This window comes from Schistocerca serialis, chromosome 3, assembly GCF_023864345.2.
Source record: "Schistocerca serialis cubense isolate TAMUIC-IGC-003099 chromosome 3, iqSchSeri2.2, whole genome shotgun sequence".
Taxonomy (NCBI): Eukaryota; Metazoa; Arthropoda; class Insecta; order Orthoptera; family Acrididae; genus Schistocerca; species Schistocerca serialis.
In genome coordinates, this window is record NC_064640.1 from 231,421,570 (window position 1) to 231,446,619 (window position 25,050).

General features: G+C 43.0%; 1 protein-coding gene across 2 annotated transcripts in view; it reads right to left on the bottom strand.

Annotated features, from left to right (window-relative positions):
- Positions 1–25,050, bottom strand: part of LOC126471574 (protein turtle homolog B-like) — a 434,642-nt gene that overhangs the window by 226,227 nt on the left and 183,365 nt on the right. For both annotated transcript variants that reach the window (XM_050099800.1, XM_050099798.1), the window contains exon 2: positions 17,785–17,927. In XM_050099800.1, the coding sequence (XP_049955757.1) occupies positions 17,785–17,927 (143 nt within the window). The remainder of the gene's footprint in view (positions 1–17,784; positions 17,928–25,050) is intronic.

Genomic DNA, 25,050 nt, shown 5'->3' on the forward strand with positions numbered 1-25,050 from the left:
TTACCTCTACATCTGCAGATTTTGAACCGTTAAGAATGACATGTTGTGTTCTTTCTTCTAGGAAATCCTGAATTCAATCACAAACCTGGTCCGATATTCCGTAAGCTCGTATTTTTTTCACTAAACGTAAGTGCGGAACCGTATCAAATGCCTTCCTGAAGTCCAGGAATACGGCATCAATCTGCTCGCCAGTGTCTACGGCACTGTGAATTTCTTGGGCAAATAGGGCGAGCTGAGTTTCACATGATCTCTGTTTGCGGAATCCATGTTGGTTATGATGAAGGAGATTTGTATTATCTAAGAACGTCATAATACGAGAACACAAAACATGTTCCATTATTCTACAACAGATTGACGTAAGCGAAATAGGCCTATAATTATTCGCATCTGATTTATGACCCTTCTTGAAAACCGTGGTCACGGATCCATTAGAGAAACATTACGTAAACATCCTCATGTTGGAAGATCTCTTTCCCCCACATGATCTTGCAGCTTGCCGAAAAGATGCGAACCGATAATACTAGAAATGGATTTTCCGATCAGCATCATCCATGTCTGCTCGGCCTTGGACAAATCGTTGGCGCCATTTCACTATGGATGGACGCAACATTGAATTTGGTCCATATTACGTCAGAATTTAACTATTAATCTGTGTGCAGTTTATACGTTTTGCCCACAAGGACCTAACTGTTCCATGTACCGGGTGATCAAAAAGTCAGTATAAATTTGAAAACTGAATAAATCACGGAATAATGTAGATAGAGAGGTACAAATTGACACACATGCTTGGAATGACATGGGGTTTTATTAGAACCAAAAGAATACAAAAGTTCAAAAAGTGTCCGACAGATGGCGCTTCATCTGATCAGAATAGCAATAATTAGCATAACAAAGTAAGACAAAGCAAAGACGATGTTCTTTACAGGAAATGCACAATATGTCCACCATCATTTATCAACAATAGCTGTAGTCGAGGAATAATGTTGTGAACAGCACTGTAAAGCACGTCCGGAGTTATGGTGAGGCATTGGCGTCGGATGTTGTCTTTCAGCATTCCTAGAGATGTCGGTCGATCACAATACACTTGCGACTTCAGGAAACCCCAAAGTGGCGGCTGAGCACACGATCATCACCAAACGACGCGCGCAAGAAATCTTTCACACGTCTAGCAATACTTTCTTTTGGTTCTAACAAAACCCCATGTCATTCCAAGCATGTGTGTCAATTTTTACCTCTCTATCCACATTATTCCGTAGTTTATTAAGTTTTCAAATTTATACTGACTTCGTGATCACCCGGTACTTCAGCTTTGCAGTACGTTTCCAGGTACCGCGCCATTTCAGTCGCGCACTGTGATGTACGTGTTATCCGTACTGCGACAGAGCTGCGTCTGTAAGAGCCTAGGGTATGTACCCTCTTCTGAAAATGCGCCACTCTTGCTGCAAAATAGTCTAAGCTTGGGATGACGTGTAGCTTACTTTCTGGAGCCCCTACGTACAATCTTACCCATTTCAGAAGGCGGTACACGGTTCCAGAAATTGTGGTGGAGTCTCGCTGTGCAAAGTGTGGAGGAAATAATCTCTCTCGTCCCTGATGAAGTTAGCTGAGATACCTCCGAAATAAGTAAATTTCTGACAAACTATTGTGGCGAATTACAGGAAATATGAGCTATATGTGAAACTTTACAGTCCAGTGAAATCCAGAAACCATCCTCCTGCAGTTACTCCACAACAAGCAATGACTGCTGTTGACATTAAGAACTTCCCTAATCTACGCAAATGTCAATCAAAGCATCCAGTAAATGCTCCCCCCCCCCCCAAACCCCTCCAAGAAATTAACATCTGCTTTTTCCAGTGGTCGGTAGAAGAAAATTCACTTAACACTATTGTACAGCCGTTTTCAACTTACTAATACCTACTAAATCTGGAAATATTGAACCTGCCTATACTCTCTACCTGCTCTGACTCATGAAGAGAACGAAACCTTTCACGACGGCACTGCTGTATTAAAACATTCTCGGACTTCTTGCCGTGTCAACTTAGAGTAGAACCTCGAGCTTTCGCCGGCCGCTGAGGTCGAGCTGTTCTAGGCGCTTCAGTCCGGAACTACGCGGCTGCTACGGTCGCAGGTTCGAATCCTGCGTCGGGCATGGATGTGTGTGATGTCCTTAGGTTAGTTAGGTTTACGTAGTTCTCAGTCTAGGGAACTGATGACCTCAGATGTTAAGTCCCATAGTGCTTAGAGCAATTTGAACCTCGAGCTTTCGGCGATTACCTCCTTCGTCTTGGTTAGGAGCTACTTATGTCAAAACTGCTGCTACGGTGGTCTTATATAGCCCAAAGACGGCTTCTGATTGGTCGGTAATTATGACATGCTGTCGAAGATGGAGTCAACGTTTGCGCTGGTGGCGCCACCGCTTACGCCGTAGCGTAATCGTTGCGACGAATATCTCTGGCTCTTCTCTGCGTCGAGAGCTCGCTTCCATGCACCGCTAAGATTATATCCCCCATCACGGTTGAAGATTTTCTCTCGCATTATTATTTCTAGAGCCTCTTTAATTACAGTGTCCCAGTATGTGGGAGCCTGGAAGGGGTGGCGCCACCAGCGCAGACGCTGACACCATCTACGACAGCATGACGTAATTACAGACCAATCAGAAGCCGTTTTGGGCTTTGTAAGGTCACCTTAGCAGCAGTTTTGACAGTCAGTTGCTCCTGACGAAGACAATGGTGGTAATCGTCGAAAGCTCGAGGTTTTACTCTGAATTGACGCAGCAAGAAATTCGATAATGTTCTAGCTCAAGATGTCATCAAATTAGTGGACAGAAATCTCTCATTGAAATCCTTTATGCTTAAGTTACGCGCTAACAAGTACTATAGTTATTCCCAATAAATCCCACACGTTGGCTTCTCCACATCGCACCTAAACTGTCACCTTCGAACATAACCTACGTCAAAGTTTACGTTGTACATCAGTCTGTTACCACAACAAACATTCCAAGAAAAAACAGAAAACAAAATAATTTTTGTAAATATTCTGTCTAGTGTTTATTTTTGCACGTATTTCCTACCACACCGCATGGTAATTAAGTCATTAATAAAAAACAGCGTCTGATTTTGATGGGTTCAACTCATACCTGGACCTTACAGCCCTGTGAAAATAATTCTAGGCGCGAAGCAGAATTGTACGCTGGTGCGTAAAATTTAAGGACGAAAGTAACTTTTCCATGATGAGTCACTGCTAAGTATTAAGCTTAATGAAAAGTTGACCATACGTACACTGAAAGAACTATTTCAGTATAGCAGAGAAGGTAACTGAAAGAAAAGCGCAGTGGGACGAACATAAATGACATCTGCATGAATGCATCGTTTCGTGGCGAAATGTACTGATAAAATTCTCTCGAGCATCCAGCCGCGTCAAGTCGTTTAAAATCCACGAGCTTTCTGTTAGTTACTCCTTGGCCATTGTGAAGTGGTGACTGTTTCTTGGTCGTTTTTACTGTCCTTAGATACCCGCGCTCCCTAATATGACGTCACTGGTGCCCTACAACGAATTTATGACGTCACACCAATCGGCCAGTACGCAACACTTCGCGTAAGGTCGGCTCCGTGCAGGCACCTGGAAATCAATATTTAATTGACCCACTAATGGTCTTATTTTGTCGCGTGCTATCGAGAACTTGCATGCATGCAAAAATACAGTCAAGAATTATGAAACTCGTCTGAAATACACTCCTGGAAATTGAAATAAGAACACCGTGAATTCATTGTCCCAGGAAGGGGAAACTTTATTGACACATTCCTGGGGTCAGATACATCACATGATCACACTGACAGAACCACAGGCACATAGACACAGGCAACAGAGCATGCACAATGTCGGCACTAGTACAGTGCATATCCACCTTTCGCAGCAATGCAGGCTGATATTCTCCCATGGAGACGATCGTAGAGATGCTGGATGTAGTCCTGTGGAACGGCTTGCCATGCCATTTCCACCTGGCGTCTCAGTTGGACCAGCGTTCGTGCTGGACGTGCAGGCCGCGTGAGACGACGCTTCATCCAGTCCCAAACATGCTCAATGGGGGACAGATCCGGAGATCTTGCTGGCCAGGGTAGTTGACGTACACCTTCTAGAGCACGTTGGGTGGCACGGGATACATGCGGACGTGCATTGTCCTGTTGGAACAGCAAGTTCCTTGCCGGTCTAGGAATGGTAGAACGATGGGTTCGATGACGGTTTGGATGTACCGTGCACTATTCAGTGTCCCCTCGACGATCACCAGTGGTGTACGGCCAGTGTAGGAGATCGCTCCCCACACCATCATGCCGGGTGTTGGCCCTGTGTGCCTCGGTCGTATGCAGTCCTGATTGTGGCGCTCACCTGCACGGCGCCAAACACGCATACGACCATCATTGGCACCAAGGCAGAAGCGACTCTCATCGCTGAAGACGACACGTCTCCATTCGTCCCTCCATTCACGCCTGTCGCGACACCACTGGAGGCGGGCTGCACGATGTTGGGGCGTGAGCGGAAGACGGCCTAACGGTGTGCGGGACCGTAGCCCAGCTTCATGGAGACGGTTGCGAATGGTCCTCGCCGATACCCCAGGAGCAACAGTGTCCCTAATTTGCTGGGAAGTGGCGGTGCGGTCCCCTACGGCACTGCGTAGGATCCTACGGTCTTGGTGTGCATCTGTGCGTCGCTGCGGTCCGGTCCCAGGTCGATGGGCACGTGCACCTTCCGCCGACCACTGGCGACAACATCGATGTACTGTGGAGACCTCACGCCCCACGTGTTGAGCAATTCGGCGGTACGTCCACCCGGCCTCCCGCATGCCCACTATACGCCCTCGCTCAAAGTCCGTCAACTGCACATACGGTTCACGTCCACGCTGTCGCGGCATGCTACCAGTGTTAAAGACTGCGATGGAGCTCCGTATGCCACGGCAAACTGGCTGACACTGAGGGCGGCGGTGCACAAATGCTGCGCAGCTAGCGCCATTCGACGGCCAACACCGCGGTTCCTGGTGTGTCCGCTGTGCCGTGCGTGTGATCATTACTTGTACAGCCCTCTCGCAGTGTCCGGAGCAAGTATGGTGGGTCTGACACACCGGTGCCAATGTGTTCTTTTTTCCATTTCCAGGAGTGTAGTTACTCACTCCCCGTCGGAGACGGCTGCTGGCATTCATGAGACCTGCAGTGCCACGTACTGGGACGTACACGCCATGGCGTATCTTTCTCGTGGGCCTCGTGCCCGCTCCGTCATGTACGCCATCGTTTTTATCGAGGCTGTCACACATTTTTATCGCTTCTTCAATCAAGCTATCCCAGAAACTAACAGTCTGTGCAATAACTGATGTGTCTTCAAATGCAGAACGATGTCCATTATCGCGAGCATGCTCCGCTGCCACTGATTTATCAGGATACCGAAAGCGATAGCATCTCTCGTGTTCTACACAGCGTTGCTCAGTAGTATGCACAGTGCGTCCGACATAAAACTGTCCACTCCCACAAGATATTTTATATACTCCTGGCGTTCTGAGACCTACATCACGGCTGGAAGCTCGAAAGAATTTCATCATAAATGACACTTATTTAGAGAAAAACAGTATACTGAAGTCGTTGCGATTCACAACGGCCGGTTGGACATTACAAACGGCGGCACATGGATCTTAGCAGGGTGTGTGACCACCATGGACGACAATGCTTCCTCTGCAACGTGTTCCTGGGCTGTCAGTTAAGTTGGTAAAGAGTTCCTGTGGTAATACTTTCCATTCCTCCAACAGAGCGGCTGACAGCTGCTGGATATCGTTTGTGCATATGGACGTGCTGCAATACGTCTGTACAATGCGTGCTCAGAGGAGTTCAGCTCGGGGCAACCAGCAGATCAGTCCATTCGATGAATATCCTCTCGTTCCAAGAGCTCTTCCACCTGCACAGTTCGATGCTGTAGCGCATTGTCATCTGTAAAAATGAAGTCAGGGCCGAATGTACCCCTGAAACGACGCAGATGGGAGAGAAGTACAGTGCCAAAAGAACTTGGACTGATGAGTGTACCATATTCAGAGATTTGGAGATAAGTATGCCCATGCAACATTATGCCTTCCCACGCCATAATATCTGGACCACCAAAACGATCATGGTTGGCAGCGCTGGACGTACCCAAATTTGCAATTTGAGGGATCACGTAATGCACTCAGGAACAGCCTGGGACCGTTACCAAGTAGTATTAATAGAAAAGAAAGAGGAGATGCAAAGAAGAGTGGCTCGTTTAGACATGGGATCGCTTATTCGGCGGGCGAGCGTTATGGAGATGCTCAAAAAATTCAAGTGCAGACACCACAAAAGAGGCGCTGTGCATCACGGAGTGATTTACTGTTCAAATTACGTGAACTTAAGTTTCAAGGAGAGTCGGGTAACGTATTATTTTCTTTCACTTTTCATGAAGTGGTCACAACGAGAAGGTTAGAGAAATAAGACGTCGTATAGAGCTTTACCGACACTCCATGCTCCCACGCAAAAGTCATGAATGGAAGAGGAAAGGGGGGAAAAAAGCGTCCGCAAGTACCATCAGCCATACACCGTAAGGTGGCCTGCGGAGTACAGATGTGGACATAGAGGGGGTGGACAAAAACATCGAAACACCACAAACACAACACTACCATGCCTAATATGGTGTAAGAAACCGTTGGCATTCTAAACAGTTTCCAGTCTTCCTCTGATGGATAAGTACAGGTTCTGAATGGTTTTCAAGGGAATCTATACCATTATTCCTGAAAAATAGTGGTTAGTTTACGTAGCGATGGTGGAGGTGGATACCGATCACGCATCCTTCTCTCCAAAGTAGACCACAAAGGCTCCATAATATAGAGATTCGTAACTGTTGTGGCCAGGAAGGGTGCGACAGTAGGCTATTTTCCTGTGTTAAAAATGTGGTCCGGACCGCTGCTATTCTGATTGATCATAACATTCACATAGCATTTACGATCAATATTCTCATAAAATATCTGTTACTTTACCTAATTAACGTCTAAAAATAATCAAATATCAAGATTTGCTCACATGATCGAAAACGCTCTGTTACTGGCTGATGCTATGGTGACGTCACAGACTAGGAATAAGACGAAACGATACGTGCTTTATAGGAATGTTAGCCATAGTTACGAGGATTTTATGTACTTTTTCTCCAAACAGTTTAGCTATTTAGTGATGGAAAACGCAATTACAGTTTTTAAGTAGCAATAGAAAGGAATTTCGTGAACGCTGATGGTGGAAACCTTGCGGAAGTTGATGCGTTTTTTCTCCACCCATTTAGGGCGGTAATACGGGCAACGATGGACATCCTATTCCCTACTCCCTGCAACATCATTAAACTCCATCAAAACTAAGAAATTGTAGAAGTATTATATATGAGTCTCTATATTATAACGATGAGTGATGAGGTACGACCCAAAACACAATGAAATTTTTCTTTGGTGAAACTTAAGTGCTGAACAGATAAACAGCTCAGATAAAGCGCTCAGTCACTGGCACGGTAGGTCGGCGTGTTCGGTCGGAGAATTAACTGCCCTCTGTAATAGAAAAACTGTGTTAATTGACCAACGATGAACTGGAACAAACGTCACGTAACGTCCGCTCCGAACAAATAGAACGAACAATACCGAACAAAATGAGATATTAAAATAAGGGGCGCAACGGATAGCGCCTCGGAGTACTGTTAATGAGAGCACATGTTCGAAGCTGAGAAGAGTCATACATTTTCAAAAGTTTTGCACGAAATATGAAAATAGCGTTAGCAACAATAGATTGTAGCAGTTGTTTCTATTGTGGGATGTGTTATGTATAGCTTCATATTAATCCTTGTCTGAGAAAGAGACAACAGAGGATAAATGCATTTACTTTGCGAACAAACGATTCGCATTTTGGGAAAGCATTGCTATTAGTGTAGATATCACCATACGCCCACAGTACAACGGGGTGTATGACGATGTCGTTTTCTATACGGAGAGATACAAAGCATGTACAACACGCAGGTAACATAATCGTAAGGTCCGTGATGTTTTTGAGTGTAAACTAACGACAGTGTCTCAAGTAAACTTACATAATTTTTTTGTAAGATGATGAAATGTCAAAAGTTTAAACAATAAGGATCCTAGCTTAACAGTACGAAGACAAAAAAAACATTGTTTCTAATAAAGTAAAACCTGTATGTTCATATTAACAAGAAAATATCTTTTTGAAGATGACGTGTATGAACAGCGATTGCAAATGTAAGTGCATGTAAACGGCAAGGAAAACACAATAATAATCTGTTTCTGATCGATGTGATGATGTTTTATAATTGTGATTTGGTTATCATGTGAGAGGACAATCGAGTCGTATTACAAATAAGTTAAAATATTATTTGCCATTGGATTCGAACCACCGATCTATGGATGTTATCTTCTATCATTCGGCGGTCTCTCACTCTAACAACTGATCTTCCGAACAATGAATGTGTAGTTGGGTAAGACGACAATTTTCACTAAGAGTTTAATTTCGTTGAATGACACTATGCTTCATGTAAGAGTGGAAAAGCGTATCTTGGAGAAAAATTAATGTTAACTTCACTGTACAACACACTTTTAATTAAGTTTCTGAACTTGTGCGTTGACGTGATGGCAATTTGCCGGTACAGTGCAACCACATTTTACGCATATTCTCATTCAAGCAAACTTTTCAGGTGTTTTTATAGATGTATTTGTACAGTATGGTACTACACATCATTTGTATCCCATTTTTCGAAAACAAGACATAACTGTGAATTAGCATTATGACAGTAGGAACAGCAAGCTAGCCAGTGACGTCACAGGCATAATATGACTCGTAAGGAACGTTTTAGCGGGCTTCCAAATTATGTGAATTTCATTTCCGTATTTGTAAAAGAATACTGAAATTCAAGAGGGAAAAAGAATGTTATGAGCGTAAAATGACGTAATTAATCATTTAAGACAATTTGCAGAAATCAGTCAAATACCTTATTCATCCTCGTGCTCACAAAACCAGTACTGGATGATGCGTGCTGTATAAAAAGCGACCTTGTCTTGGAAAATAAAATTACCATTGGAGGACAAACATTGTACCATGGGATAGGGCTGATCCGCCAAAATGGTCGCATAACCCTTGACAGCAATGCGACCTTCCACAGTAACCGAGGGCCCATGGAGTACTACGATATGGCTGCCCAAATCATCACCGAGCCGCCACTTTGTTTTACTCTTTTGGCGTAAGTTGGAAACAGAAACAGGACTCATCCGACAAAATCACTTTCTTCCATTGGTCCGTAGTCCAGGCTTTATGGCTTCGGCCCCACGTTTCCCTAGGACGGGGATTTGAATCACTGATGAGTAGTTTTGGAATTCCAGGTCGCCCGCAGTTTCCTGCTTATCGAGCTCTCGTCTTGTTGTTTTGATGATGACGAGGTTCGCAAGGCATACAGTTCTGAAGTGATTTTTTCAGCTGTCGTCCTCTTATTTCTCGTCACAGTTTTCCATGGATGTCTGTCATGATCATTCAGTACACACTTCCGTCCGCGTTGTGACTTAGCGGACGATGTTTTCCCGCTTTCCCTGCATTCGGTATAAATCTTCTATATTGTACCTCTTAATCTGCCGAACACTTTGGCTTCCTTGATTACGGAAGCACTCTCCATACGAGCACCAAAAATTTGTCCACTTTCAGATTCACTTAGTTTCGACATAGTGTACGCAGAACTGCATTGAACACTGTTCTGACCACGAGTGACATCTGCAACGTATTGAGTACATTGCATAGGTACCGTTCATGGTCAAAGACAACACTGCAACCTGTAGTCTTGGCTAGAATCTGCATTTATTTTCAAGCATGGATTGAATACTGTAATACTAGTGCTGTCTGGAGAATAACTTCCGTTTCCATGTAAAATGGATATTAGTGGATGCTACACTCAGTAGGTCAGTGTGTTTACAGCTGCGATAAAGGGAATGCCACATTGCTTCCCTTTCTCCTACTGTTCATAATGGGATTGCAATTTAAAATCCTGCAGTGGCAAAAAATCTCAAGACTACTCACGTTCATCGCGAAATTTGTGTTGTGTATGACCCGAATAATATGACGAAGTTTTCTCCGCCAAGAAGTTGTTTAAGAGTGGAAGGACGAAAGTTCATGATGATGATGATGATGATGATGACAGCCGGCCTCTGTGGCCAAGTGGTTCTAGGCGCATCAGTCTGGAACAGCGCTGCTGCAACGGTCGCAGGTTCGAATCCTGCCTCGGGCATGGATGTGTGTGATGTCCTTAGGTTAGTTAGGTTTAAGTAGTTCTAAGTTTGGGGGACTGATAACCTCAGATGTTAAGTTCCATAGTGCTTAGAGCCATTTAAATCGTTTGATGATGATGACTTAATTGTCAGTCAGTCTCTGATAGGGAAACGAAATTTTCATAAAACGGTCAAAAAATCGTACATAAACTGCTTTCGCGATATTTCAATGGACAACTTTCCTCAGAGTTCTCTGAGTGTACTGCATGAAGTCATGACTAAATAATTAGACTACTACAAGTTCTGTTCTCTCTGGGTTTCAAATTTCTAGGGCTCAGAATTTTATGTAGGCGGAATTTGTTATTTCGTGAAGAGATGCGATAAACTGATAATTATGTGATCTAACTGAAGATTATTTAGATAAGCATGTGGGCGTGCTGAAGAGTAATGCCACAAAATTTTGTATGAGAATATTCTTAAGGCTTTTTAAATAAAGGAAACGTTGATAACAGTCCACATATTTATTTTTCACTTCTACATTTTTATTTCTGAACACAATCACCCTGGCGACGAACACATTTCTCCAACGAGAAACTTTATGTTTGCCTTTCACAAGTATTTTGAATGACAGCCATTGACGTTTGCACGATTTCAGATAAATTCAGTAAAACAGAGTGTCTGTACTTGCTTTTCAACGTCACTACGAATCATGTCGAGTATGTAACAAAATGTTTCTCACTTTATCTCATATATTCGTAAAACTTATATGGTAATTCCAGTAACTGTACAGAGCGTACAGTAATCGCCACGTTCCTTCCGAGACAGATATAGCTCATTCACATGCATTCGGCATCTTCTTAGAAGTAAAAGCAGCTTTGTAGCACACGTTTCATAGCACGGAGGCGTTGTGGTGTCCATCCCATTCATGGAGGTTAAAACCTAACATAGTTCATACATAGGCTGAATTCTAACCTAACCTAACCGCCTTTACCCCGTCAAAAACTGACGAAGGAGATCGGGCGCACTGTCTGTGACAAAGCTGTCGGTCGATGTTATCGGGCGATCGCTGGCGGCGGCATATGACGATCGTTGTCGGTGCCACTGCGAACGCAGGCTAAGTCGGGCGGTAGTGAGCAGGTAGCTTCATAAATGAGTCATGGTTCTAGCACGACAGATGTAATATTACGATGCAGTGCTGTGCTGTGGCCACAAGGTGTCAGAATCTTACGGAATTTAATCATACGTAGACAAAACAGAATAGTTTGGAAATAAAACTGAATCTTTAGTGATTATTACGGCTTTTGCGAGGGGCGTTCAATAAGTAATGCAACACATTTTCTTTCTGAAGGAAGGTTGGTTTTATTCAGGATTCCAATACACCATGTTATTGCCCACTCTTTTGGCTACAAAACCTTAGTTTTCATTAGAGATGTTTCGATAGTGTACTTAAATAAAAATAGTAACACATATAAATAAGCACAATTGTAAAATAAACATAAGTAAATTATGATCCAAATTGTTAAGGCAAATAACCTCTCTACAAAAACATATCATAATCTGTGGAAGACCTATAATATCATCTCTGTTGACTACCTGTAAGAACATCTGTGTCACTGGTTTGTTTGCCGGCCGAAGTGGCCGTGCGGTTAAAGGCGCTGCAGTCTGGAACCGCAAGACCGCTACGGTCGCAGGTTCGAATCCTGCCTCGGGCATGGATGTTTGTGATGTCCTTAGGTTAGTTAGGTTTAACTAGTTCTAAGTTCTAGGGGACTAATGACCTCAGCAGTTGAGTCCCATAGTGCTCAGAGCCATTTTTTTTGAACTGGTTTGTTTATGAAAAATGTTTTCGATGTTTAAAAGTGTACAACAAGTTGTATGTGATGTTTAGTGTGTTTGAGACTCTACACAAATGGACCATAAGGGAACTGTCAGTACACATTCTTCTAAATTTCACCACTAATTTCACAAAAAGATCGACAACCAACTAAAATTCACGTGTTTTCTTATATATTGCAGTAAAGTCAACAAAATGAAGCAGAATATCACACATCGACAACATCACATAGTAATGACATAACAAACACAAACAACGCACTTGAAAATGGGAATTATTTCCCGAAACGCGTCGTACGAAAAATAAAATAAAGGAAATGTGACTGTTAGCAGATGAGCTATTCATAAACAAACGTATTATATATTCCCCCTTCGCCGGCCGCGGTGGTCTAGCGGTTCTAGGCGCTCAGTCCGGGACCGCACGACTGCTACGGTCGCAGGTTCGAATCCTGCCTCGGGCATGGATGTGTGTGATGTCCTTAGGTTAGTTAGGTTTAAGTAGTTCTAAGTTCTAGGGGACTGATGACCACAGATGTTAAGTCCCATAGTGCTCAGAGCCATTTGAACCATTTTTTATTCCCCCTTCAACCTGTGACGGCCTTACGCCTCGGTACTGGGTGGGCTCGTGTGTCAGCATGGCATCAGTCTACAGATAGACGTTCGAGCCAACGTCTTGTTGCTCAATAGCCTCCCCATTATCCACGTACTCCTTCCCGCGGAGTGCCTCCTTCGTTGGGCCAAACAGATGGAAGGTACAAGATCCGGGCTGTAGGACAGTCCAATGATATTTTGTGAGCTCCTCTCGGGTGCGCAGACTTGACTGAGGCCTTAGGTTGTCGTGGAGAAGGAGAAGTCCGTTTGGATTTTTGTAGCGACAAACTAGCTGAAGTCCTTCCTTCACTTTTCTGAGGGTAGCGCAACTTCAAAGTTAACCGTTGCACCATAAGTGAGGAAATGAAGCAGAATAACACTTTCACAGCCCCAGAATACCAGCGCCATGACTTTACTGGATGAGTGTGCGACTTTGAACTTTTTCTTCGAAGGAGAGGTGGTGTGGTGCCACTCTATGGATTGCCGTTTTGTTTTCGGTTCGAAGTGATGAACCCATGTTTAATTACCTGTGACGATTTGTCACGATCAGCCTCGTAACGCCCAAGAAATTCCACACAGATATCCCTTCGTTGCTCTTCATAATCTTCTGTCAGGAGGGGGAAATCCAGCAGGCACACACCTTTGAGTACATCAACTGGTGGACGAGTCTGTGGGCACAAGCAACAGACGTGTCCAGTTGAGCAGCGAGGTGTTTGATTGTGATTCGCCGATCACCTCGAATGAGAGTATCTGCACGTTTCAAAATTGCAAGAGCCACAGCTGTGTGTGGCCGAACGGCACGTGGGAGATCGGATAAGTTTGCGCGACCCTGTTGCGGTATTGACAGACGTCTCGCCCAACGACTCTCCGTGCTTTTGTTCCCTGCCAGGTGTCCTCACACAATTTGCAGGCTTCTGTGAATATCTGCGATGCTCTGGTTTTCCACCAAAAGAAACTCAGTGATAACTCTTTGCTTGGAACGCACCTCAGTTAAAAACGCCATGTTATAGGCTACGTATCCGCCATCCATCGGAACTTCATGAAACGATATGGGCTGAAGCGGGAATATTAAACGATACCTCACAATAAATTCCGCATTTTTTTTTCAACGGAAATTGGTAGAGAAAGAAACAAATGTATTGCATTACTTATTGAACGCTCCTAATATTAATTGTTATACGTAGATTTAATATATTTAATTATTAGTGTGAATGAAAATTTGAATTCGAAGTAATATAATAAATAAGTATTGTTATGTCTACTAACTAAATATGCATTAGCATGAGAACTGTGGCTGTACGGGTGAATCGTACTCCCAGGGGAAATTTATGAAGTGTTAATCGCCTGCTTATGGTACTGGGAAAAAAGAAACGTTTCGCGATGATTCACTTACTTTAAGGATGAATTCTTATGATATTTAAGGGTTTTATAAATCTGTTTATTTAATAAATCTCTTATAAAATCTGTTAAGTTGTCATTGGTTCTTGGTAAAAGACACGAGATTTTGCAGTTTGATACTGATATCGGATTGGTTACGCTGTACATTAATAAGCCACAACATTATGACCTCTGCCGCGACGTTGGATGCCATCTCGTGGTGTTGCGGGAACGTGAAGCGGTAACAAAAGTGTGTCATCGGAGCACACACGGACGGGGATCACCCTAGCGAGATATGGGCTGCAAATGGGGAAAACCATTCAGATAAGCGACTTTGTGAAAGGACAGATTATTATCACATAAAGCCTGTGAACGAGTTCCTCTAAAACGGCGAAGCTGGTCGAATGTTTACGTGCTACTGCTGTGATCATCTACGGAAAGAGGTAGGAGGACAGTGAAATCACCACTAGACGCCAAATGGTTGGACGTCCATGACTCCTCACAGAACTAGAGGTTCGGAGATTTGTCTGCTCTGTAAAGTAGGATAGATCATGATTTGTGGCGTCTCTGCCGAAAGAGCACAATTCTGGTGCACACCCAAGTGTTTCGGAGCACACCGTTCATCGTACATTGTTGAATATGGAGATCTGCAGGAAACCATCCCCACGTGTTCACATGTTGACCCAAGGACATCGTCAATTACGATTCCAGTGGACTCGGAACCATCGGGATTCGACCGTCGATCAACGGAAACGTGTCGGCTCTTCTGGCGAATCACATTTTTGCTAAACTAGGACGATAGTCGTCTCCACAAACGCCGTAATTGTGGTGAACGGGGGTCGAAACGTGGAGGCTGATGGGAGCAGTATTATGTAACGGGAGACATTCTTCTGCGCTTGCATGGGACCTGTGTTAGTTATCTAAGACACGCTGACAGCTGCGGGCTACCTGAATCCCTTCATGCTTGATGTCTTCCCCGACGGCAATGTCATCTTTCAGCAGTATAATTGTCTGTGTCTCGGAGCCAGAACTGTGCTGCAATAGTTTGAGGAGCATTACAGTGAACTCACGTTGATGTCTCGGTGACCAAATTCGTCTGATATAAATCCTATGGAACCCATATGGGTCACTATCGGGGGCCGCCTCCGCGGACGCAAATCAGCGGTCCGTTATTTACACGACTTGTGCGTTGACATCTAATGCCACATACCTCTGCAAACCTATCAAAAAACTACTGGATCCGTGATACGCATAGCCGGCCGATGTGGCCGAGCGGTTTTAGGCGCTTCAGTCTGGAACCGCGCTACTGCTACGGTCGCAGGTTCGAATCCTGTCTCGGGCATGGATGTGTGTGATGTCCTTAGGTTAGTTAGGTTTAAGTAGTTCTAAGTTCTAGGGGACTGATGACCTCAGATGTTAAGTCCCATAGTGATCAGAGCCATTATTTTCGTGATGCGCATAATCAGTGATGTATTTCGTTTCACAGACGGACAAACAAGCTACGGATGTGTGTATTAGGAGCAATGAATAGATGTAATAATTTGCGAAACTATGAGCTAAACTTGACCTTGGAGTGCTCACGTGCATGCTTGCTAGAGGCGGACGTGAGGAATTATGGTTTTTATGTGCAAACTGTGACTTGTGAATAACTAAAATCGGCGTGGTGTATTGTACAAGTCGGGACCGAGAGCTGAATATTCGGGGCGTCAATTTGTGTTACACTTGAATGAGCATTCTGTCACAGAAATCCGTTTTATAGCCTTTTTCGTAACTGGTTCTGCTACATACCATAAGCTGACTATTACGAATGACTGTGACTGTGTGCGAGTGTCGAAACTGTAACTTAAGATTATCACGGGGTTGGCGGTGTTTTTGCATCAAACAAGGGACAGTGTACTGAACCTCTCACGCATAAACTATCTATCGTTCAATAGCTCTGTGAAAATAATACCAGAAAACATCTGAGGCAACCTGTAGAGGCATGTAGAGCGGCTGGTTTCCGCTAAAGATATCTGTAGCTGAAGAACGTTATCCATTTTCTATCAGGCCAGGCGTGTGCACCGTACTGTAGCAGAAGAAATCAGCGAAATGTTCAAAATGGTTCAAATGGCTCTGAGCACTATGGGACTTAACATCTGTGGTCATCAGTCCCCTAGAACTTAGAACTACTTAAACCTAACTAACCTAAGGACATCACACACATCCATGCCCGAGGCAGGATTCGAACCTGCGACCGTAGCAGTCCCGCGGTTCCGGACCGAGCGCCTGAACCGCTAGACCACCGCGGCCGGCCAGTGAAATGTGAGTGGAGCTGTTTTCTGTGGGACGAACATTTAACAGGGCCATTGCAACTTCGAGGCTAGAACTGTAACTAGACGGAAATTTCTTTCCTGTTTCTTATATTTGATTAAAAAATTTGTCAAAATAAACGTATTATCATTTACGAACGCGTCTACATAATTTCGAAAAAGGTACTTTACGTTAGATTACTATGAAAAATTAATCCTCAGAATTAAAGAAGCCTGTGGTTTATTTAGACGAATTGTGGATTCACACACATTACAATATGGGTAAATTTTTCAGAGTGGTAGTGTGCGTGTTTTAATGTGAAAAATTTTGTTTTGAAAAAAAAAATGGTAAAATGTTTTTGAAATGATTATATCTAAAAGCATGAAATAAAACGGTTTAGGTAAACCTTTGCGCACCTTTGAATGATGCTCAAAATCATGTACAGAAAACGTGGCGCCAATTGAGAACGTAAAATACATAGTTTAACTTAGAATTTTGTGGAGCACTTTACGAAATTTGTCTTGTGGGCCACATAATCCACCAGACAAATATTCTGTAGTACTCTTTGAAACTCTAAGCCAAACACTGAACCTTAAATTCTCAATCACCACTTCATTTGTTGTACATGATTTTCGAGCATCATTCAAAGGCGCGTCAAATATTTTTCTAATCTATTTTATTTCATGCTTTGACGCAAATTATTTCACAAAATATTTAACATGCTTGTTTTTCAAATTTTTTTCAGAAACCACAAAATTTAATGTTTGTTTCCCTTATTACTTTTAAGCAATTAAGTATTTCTTTGCAAAATTAAAACTCGCACTGATCCATTTACTACCCACTTCGTCCATTGCCTACTCTTCGTTTGGATATGAAAATTCGCACAAAAATTCATTGTGTAATTTCTAAGACTTTCACGGTTTCTCGTTACTCAAATGTTGACCAAAAAACTGACGGTCAGTGTTTAGTTGTTGTGCTAAGCAGGGCATTGGACTATAAACGTGTAGTTTGCACGCATTCAGCTTGTAAGAATACAAGAGTGTACGTTATTGTTTCCTCTCTACCTCGTTTCTCGGGCGTAAACATGACGGTGCTGAGACGCTGGTCATGTCCTTAGCATGCTTAGCGGACAGAGGCTGCTATTAGTCGACCACAGTATTATTGCACCTGGGAGTGAGGACGGGACTGGGCTTATCATGAGCTGTTATACTGATATTCACCAGGACGTGCTGAACCACTTCATATTGCATGCACAGCTGTCTGAAAGCAGGCACAGTGCAATGCGCTTTCCTTCGTCACCACTGCACTTGTTTACTGTAACGTCACCGCGTGTTTCCGATAACGGTTACGGGCGACCAAGTGCAATAATACAGTGGTGGGATAGTACACGAGATTGGTGACGCGCAGCGACTTACCGTGCGATTGCCCAGATTGCGAACTCGGCAGGTGAGTCTCGCAGACTTTCCGACCAGCGCTGTCACGTTGAGCGGCGTCGACGGGTCGAAAGACGGCTCCGGCTGCGTCTGCGGCTGCGGCGGCTCCGCCTCGCGACCACCGCCTGCAAACATAACAGAACACTTTCTCAGAACCTGTCAGTCGGAGCACTTCAGTATCTTTCCCTGAGATCCAAAACCGTACTGTAACTTCTGCAAGATAGAACAAATACAGGGTGCGAAAGGTTTTTTAGAACCCGTACAGAAACCAGACTGCTGTTATAATAGTCGGAGGACATGAAAGTGAAACAGTTGTTGAGAAGGGAGTGGGATAGGGTAGTAGCGTATCCCCTACGTCACTTCGTCTGTACACTAAAAATAAATGTCGTGCGACTAGGGCCTCCCGTCGGGTAGACCGTTCGCCGGGTGCAAGTCTTTCGATATGGCGCCATTTCGGCGACTTGCGCGTCGATGGGGATGAAATGATGATGATTAGGACAATACAACACCCAGTCCCTGAGCGGAGAAAATCTCCGACCCAGCCGGGAATCGAACCCGGGCCCCATGGTTGACATTGTGTCTCGCTGACCACTTTTTTATTTTTATTTTTATTTTTTTTATTTTGTTCGGTAATGTTCGTTGCGTTTGGTCTGGGTGGACGTCATAGGACATCCGTTCAAGTTGATCATTGATTCCTTTACTCAGTTTTTTTTTAATTACAGAGGGCCAGCGCCTCTCTGACTGAACACACTGAGCTACCGTTCTGACATCACGCAGCTACCGGGGGCGGACAGTCTGTACACTGAGCAAACAATAAAAGAAGCCAAGGAGCAATTTGGAAAGGGAAGGAGGAGATTGGTGTTTAACGTACCGTCGAAAACGAGGTCATTAGAGACGGAGCACAAGCTCGGATTAGGGCAAAGGAACCATCCAGGCATTTGGCTGAAACGATTCAGGGAAATCACAGAAAACCTAAATCAGGATGGCAGGAGACGGGTTTGAACCGTCATCCACACGAATGCGAGTCCAGTGTGCTAACCACTGCGCCACCTCGCTCGGTGGAAAGGGAACTGAAGTTCAGGGAAAAGAAATAAAAACTATGACAGAATTACAGCGTCATCAGCAAACCTGAGATACGACAAAGGGCGTGGAAGAGCAGTTGAGAGGGATGTACTGTGTCGTGAAAGAAGGATATAAGATGAACAGTAACAAAAGCAGAACAGGGATAATCGAATTAAATTAGGCAATGCTAAGGGAATGAGATTAGGAAATGAGACTAAAGAATAATGTAGGGGTTTTGCTATATGGGCAGTAAAATAACTGATAATGACTGAAGTTGAGAAGATATAAAATGCATACTGGCAATTACAAGAAAAGTATTTCTGAGAAACAAGAAATGTAAATATCTAATATAAATTTAATGGTTAGGGAGTCTTTTCTGTAGGCATTTGTGTAGAGTGTAGCCTTCCGTGGAAGTGAAAGGTGACAGATAAGCTGTTCAGACAACAAGAGAATAGAAGCTTTTGAATATTGGTTCTAAAGAAGAATGCTGAAGATAAGGTGGGTGGTTCGGGCAACTAATACGGTGGTACTGAACCGAATTGGAGAAAAAAGAAATTTATGGGGTAACTTGAGTAGAAGAAGGAATCGCCAGTTTGGTAATGGAGGAAATAATAGGGGGTAAAAACTGAAGAGGGAGGCCAAGAGATGATTACAGTACTAAGGATCACGTGGATGTAAGTTACAGCAGTTTTGTACAGATGAAGAGACTTCCAGAGAACAGAATACCGTGGAGACGTGAATAAAATGATTCCTCTGGCTTCAGACCACAACAACAACAATAACAACAACAATATATTTGTCCTCAGTTGAAGGATCACTCTGAGGTCATTTGAGATGGGTCCTGATGTTAATACTGAAAAGAAATATGAAACAGACATACACTGACAAAAGGAATGCAGCTATTTGCTGTTTCAAAATGATTACATAGCAAAATTTATCGAATTACACTACGTTAATAATCTCTCAGTGCCTGTGCTGTTATGAAGTGCGCTGCAAAGTTCCTTGGGACCTGCATACATGTCCGAAAGGACATTGCATCGTTCTTCTTACTTCGTACACGCATGCATGTTCGAAGGAACTTTCCATCGTATTTCTTAACAACACAGGCACTGCATTATCGTACCGAGCGAGGTGGAGCAGTGGTTAGAACACTGGACTCGCATTCGGGTGGACGAAGGTTCAAACCCGCGTCCGGCCATTCCTATTTAGATTGTTCGTGATTTCCATAGATCGCTCCAGGCTAATTCCGGGATGGTTCCTTTGAAAGGGCTCGGCCGATTTTCTTCCCCATCCCTGACACAATTCGAGCTTGTGCTCCGTCTCGAATGACATCTCTGTCGATGGGATGTTTAAGTCAACCTTCCTTTCTCCATTTTGCAGTATCGTACTCATCCACCGATACCAGGCAGCGAATTGCCTTTAAAATTCCCGTCCCCATGGAAATTGCATAATGTGTACGAGTGCAGGTTGTGACGCATGAACGACGGCATGTGGAAGTTTGGGTCGGACCATGAGTTATCTACGGATAGCTAAAGAGATTAAAGTGACCGCTAGCGTAAAGCGAGAAATCTGGGTTCGAGTCCCGGTCCGGCATAAATTTTCGCTGTCGTCATTCCATTTATTTTATTTTACGCGTCTAGTTCCGTAGGACCAAATTGAGGTGCAAATCTCCAAGGTAATGGAACGTGTCCATCATATAGTTGATTGTCGCAACTGCGAATACATTTCATGATTCAATAATATCGTTGAAGGTAGAAGCTGTTGTTTCTGTTTTTCCTCTGTCTGAAAATCAAACATGGCTTTTATAAACACCGACTTATGTGAAATGCCTTTTTTTTTTCTATTACACATACACACATTATATATATACACTATGTGATCAAAAGTATTCGGAAACGCCCAGGAACATACGTTTTTCATATTAGGTGCATTGTGCTGCCACTTAATGCAAGGTACTCCATATCAGCGTCCTCAGTAGTCATTAGACATCGTGAAAGAGCAGAATGGGGCGCTCCGCGGGACTCACGGACTTTGAACGTGGTCAGGTGATTGGGTGTCACTTGTGTCATACGTCTGTACGCGAGATTACCACACTCCTAAACCTCCCTAGGTCTACTGTTTCCGATGTGATAGTGAAGTGGAAACGTGAAGGGACACGTACAGCACAAAAGCGTACAGGACGACCTCGTCTGTTGACTGACAGAGACCGCCGACAGTTGAAGAGGATTGTAATGTGTAATACTCAGACATCTATCCAGACCATCACACAGGAGTTCCAAACTGTATCAGGATCCACTGCAAGTAATATGACAGTTAGGCGGGAGGTGAGAAAACTTGGGTTTCATGATTGAGAGTTTGCTCATAAGCCACACATCACGCCGGAAAAAGCCAAACGACGCCTCGCTTGGTGTACAGAGCGTGAACATTGGACGATTGAACAGTGCAAAAACGTTGTGTGTAGTGCAGCACTCCGTGAAGAATGGGCTGTCATTTTCCAAGAAATCTTCCAGCACCTGACTGAACGTGTGCCTGCGAGAGTGGAAGCTTTCATCAAGGTTAACGGTGGGCCAGCAACATATTGAATTCCAGCATTACCGATGGAGGGCGCCACGAACTTGTACGTTATTTTCAGCCAGGTGTCCGGATACTTTTCATCACATAGTGTGTATTAATTGACTGTCGTTGTCAAAGGAACAATACTAGTGAAGAACACTGAAATATATCTTACATCGTGAGTGAGATGTAAACACAGAATAAATTTCAGCTTTGACAGAGCACTGACAACGTAGTCGAAAACAGAATGTTGTTCTTGTGCGGGTCCACAGCCTCAGTATGTTTAAACAACGGAAGCATGATCCATGCAGGCTGTAATCTATTTATTGTCTGTGCTATCAGCTAAATTCGACCGTAGATCATTTTCAAACACTTCTCACAAACCTCAAGCTTCACATCATATTTAATTAAATACCCAGTATATTTTTAACGGCACACATCTTTTTATTTGCCTGTGTAGCAAAAATACAATTTATTTGTCACTTCGTCGCTTCATGTTACATGAATGATCACACCAAGAACGAATTAGCTATTTCTACATGATCAAAAGCACATGAAGCCACATAAAAAAGTAACAATTATCTGAGCACAAAAGTCGTCGACCACGAACTCAATAAGGCAAGATCTGACTACTGCTTTTTTTAAAACTTTAAGTAAGAAGATCTGTGTATTAGCAATAATAAATGAATTAAAGATGGTTAGTGTTTGCTTGTTTCCGAGAAACAACGTATTAATTCCAGTAACTCAGTGATTGCATATAAAGAACATTATTTAATAGCTTATAAAAGTAAAGTTACTACTGCTTCATAATACTTGATAACAGTGAACTTTTACGGATAGAATATCTTACGGTTTAGTTCAAACTTGTCATATAGCAAAGGCCTTAAGCCACACAGTATAATAATCGGTATATAGCATCTATTAAGTCAGAATACGATCTTTTGCTTCCATTGGGTAAACATTTAGTTAGCCTACAAAGTAAGAGAAGTGTTATTGAAGTATTTGTTAAGAAAAGTGATCTTGCTGATTAAAAGCCAACCCAGCAGTAATAGTTAAGCAATGTGAATAATAATTGATGTAAGCAAAAATATTTTACAATTTGTAAGTAATGAGAAATGGCATTAATTGTTCTTGTTACTGTTGAAAGATTACACAAAGATTAGCAGTGAGCTTAACAGAATTATTTTATGACAGTAATAAATGTTAGATATTTTAAAGTCAATGGTAATTGCTATGTTAAAACCAAGCTGTAAGCATCCATTTCTCTACACTAGTAGTAATAGTAATAATGAAATAATTCTTGCAGTTTAACTGCGTGTATCTTCATCATTTTAGTTTTCCAACACATTTACAGTTATAGTAATCTGCTGAATACATATTGAAGAGTTTTGTAAGGTACATACAGTCCTTTCCCTCGGTAAATATTCAGGTAAAGTACCATGACACTATGTTCCCATGTCTCAAGGCACAATAAATTTTAATTAAAGCATTCAGAGTTTATGCTTCTTTATGCAGTTCTAGAACGCACTTTCAAAATTAGAGCTAACGTCTTTAACGAAGTTTTGAGGCAGTTGAACTTTTAAAAACAAAGAAAACACTTAAGTTATTAGCTATACTAAAATTTAGTTGGAACATTTCACGGTAAGTAGCAGCTCTTGCCTTTGCTGGATATGCGTGAACTGCACTGTACCTATCGTGGATACTGGAGAAGAAGATCAAAGCAGGTATTACGGTATACTGATAGTTTTACTTTATGGACCGTCTGACTACAACTGAATGAAACAACTTTCATGCCAAGGCATCTTCAGTGGCAGGTTGCGTTGATGATTTTCTACATATTACGCTCCTGTTGCATTTTTGGTGTTGTTCCTCTTCTTATAAATGGCAATTTGCGGTTTTTCCCCACATTTCACAGCTCGAGGAACTGAACACCAAAAATGCAATAGGAACGTAATATGTAGAAAATCGTCCACGCAACCTGCCACTGAAGATACCTTGCAGAAAATAAAGGCGAAGAGCGTATGGCACGAAAATTATGTTTCATTCAGTTGTAGTCAGACGCTCCATAAAGTAAAAATCATCAGTATACCGCAATATTGCACGCAACTGAGGAAGACAGGACTACAAAAATTGAAGATGTCAAAGCAGGTAGGAAGTGAAGTGTTAATTAATGGCCAATTTACATTGCCTGGGGTGTTCGGATTCCGTTTGCCCATGTCACAGCTGTATGACATACTAGGCACACTGTAAGGCATTTCAGTTATTAGCTGGTTAGTATAGTGTACAAATAAGAACAACCAAAATAGCTCTCCAGCTTTTCGTTATTTAAAAATCGTTGATAGTTTATTCTACAACTTTTCCATTTTCAGCATATGGTTTCAGCTAAAGTAATTAATAAAAAGACACCGTAATTTATCTATAAATGAGAGTGATTACTTAATTAATAAAGGCACACAATTTTAACTAGTTAATTACATGTGTGAGAACATTCAACTTTTTTAAAAGGTAAAGGCGTGAGGTAGTGAGGAGAAGGTGCTAGAGACCGTTTTCAGTGATTGAGATTAGCAGAGCTGAAGATATGAAATTGAACCGTTAGGTCGTTACAAGTAGATATCGAATTGTGCGATGTATGTAAATGATTTGAGTGAGCAAGGAGTGGGGGCAGCATACACTGAAGTGCTCAGGAAAATCTACGAGAATTCTTCAGCTTATGTTAACATCGGCGAATCAACTAAAGAATTCCGCATCATGAGGGGTGTCAAGCAAGGCGATCCCATCTCGCCAAAACTGTTCTCTGCTGTATTGGAAATGGCTATGTCAAAGCTGCGCTGGGAAGGTAAGGGAATTAGAGTTAATGGAAGAAGGCTTACCAACTTGAGATTTGCTGACGATATTGCCTTACTGACCAAAGACTTCGCAGAGATCCAAAACTTAGTTACAGATCTTGCATCGGAATGTCAGCTGGTTAGCTTGAACATGAACCTTTCCAAAACAAAAGTAATGTCCAACAAATGGGTCCCAGCTGGAGATGTGAAAGTCAAGGACAGTCTACTAGAAGAGGTCAGTGAATATGTCTACCTTGGCCAGATTATAAATATGAAGGGAGACATAAGGCCAGAAATCTATCGACGCATCAAGCTTGGCTGGCAAGCATTTGGGAAGAATTCAAAAGTATTCAGATCAAAAATGCCAGTAAATTTGAAGAAAGCAGTATTTGATCAGTGCATTCTTCCTGTGATGACGTATGGCTGCGAGACATGGACACTGAACTCATTTACAAAAGGGAAACTTAGGACAGCACAGAGAGCCATGGAGAGATCAATGCTGGGCTATACAAGAAAGGACAGGGAAAGGGCAGATGACATCCGGTCTGTGACGAAGGTTAATGACATCTTAGAGACAGTAGGTTCCTTGAAATCGCGGTGGGCTGGCCACGTAGCAAGAAGAAAAGACAACAGATGGACGAAGCTAGTACTGGAGTGGACTCCGAGAGAGCACTGGAGGCCTAGAGGAAGACCACCAGACAGATGGGACAAAGACATCAAGAATATCGCTGGTAACACCTGGCAGAGAACTGCCCGAGACTGTCCCACTTGGAGAAGACTGCTGAAAGCCTACCTGAATCCACGACTC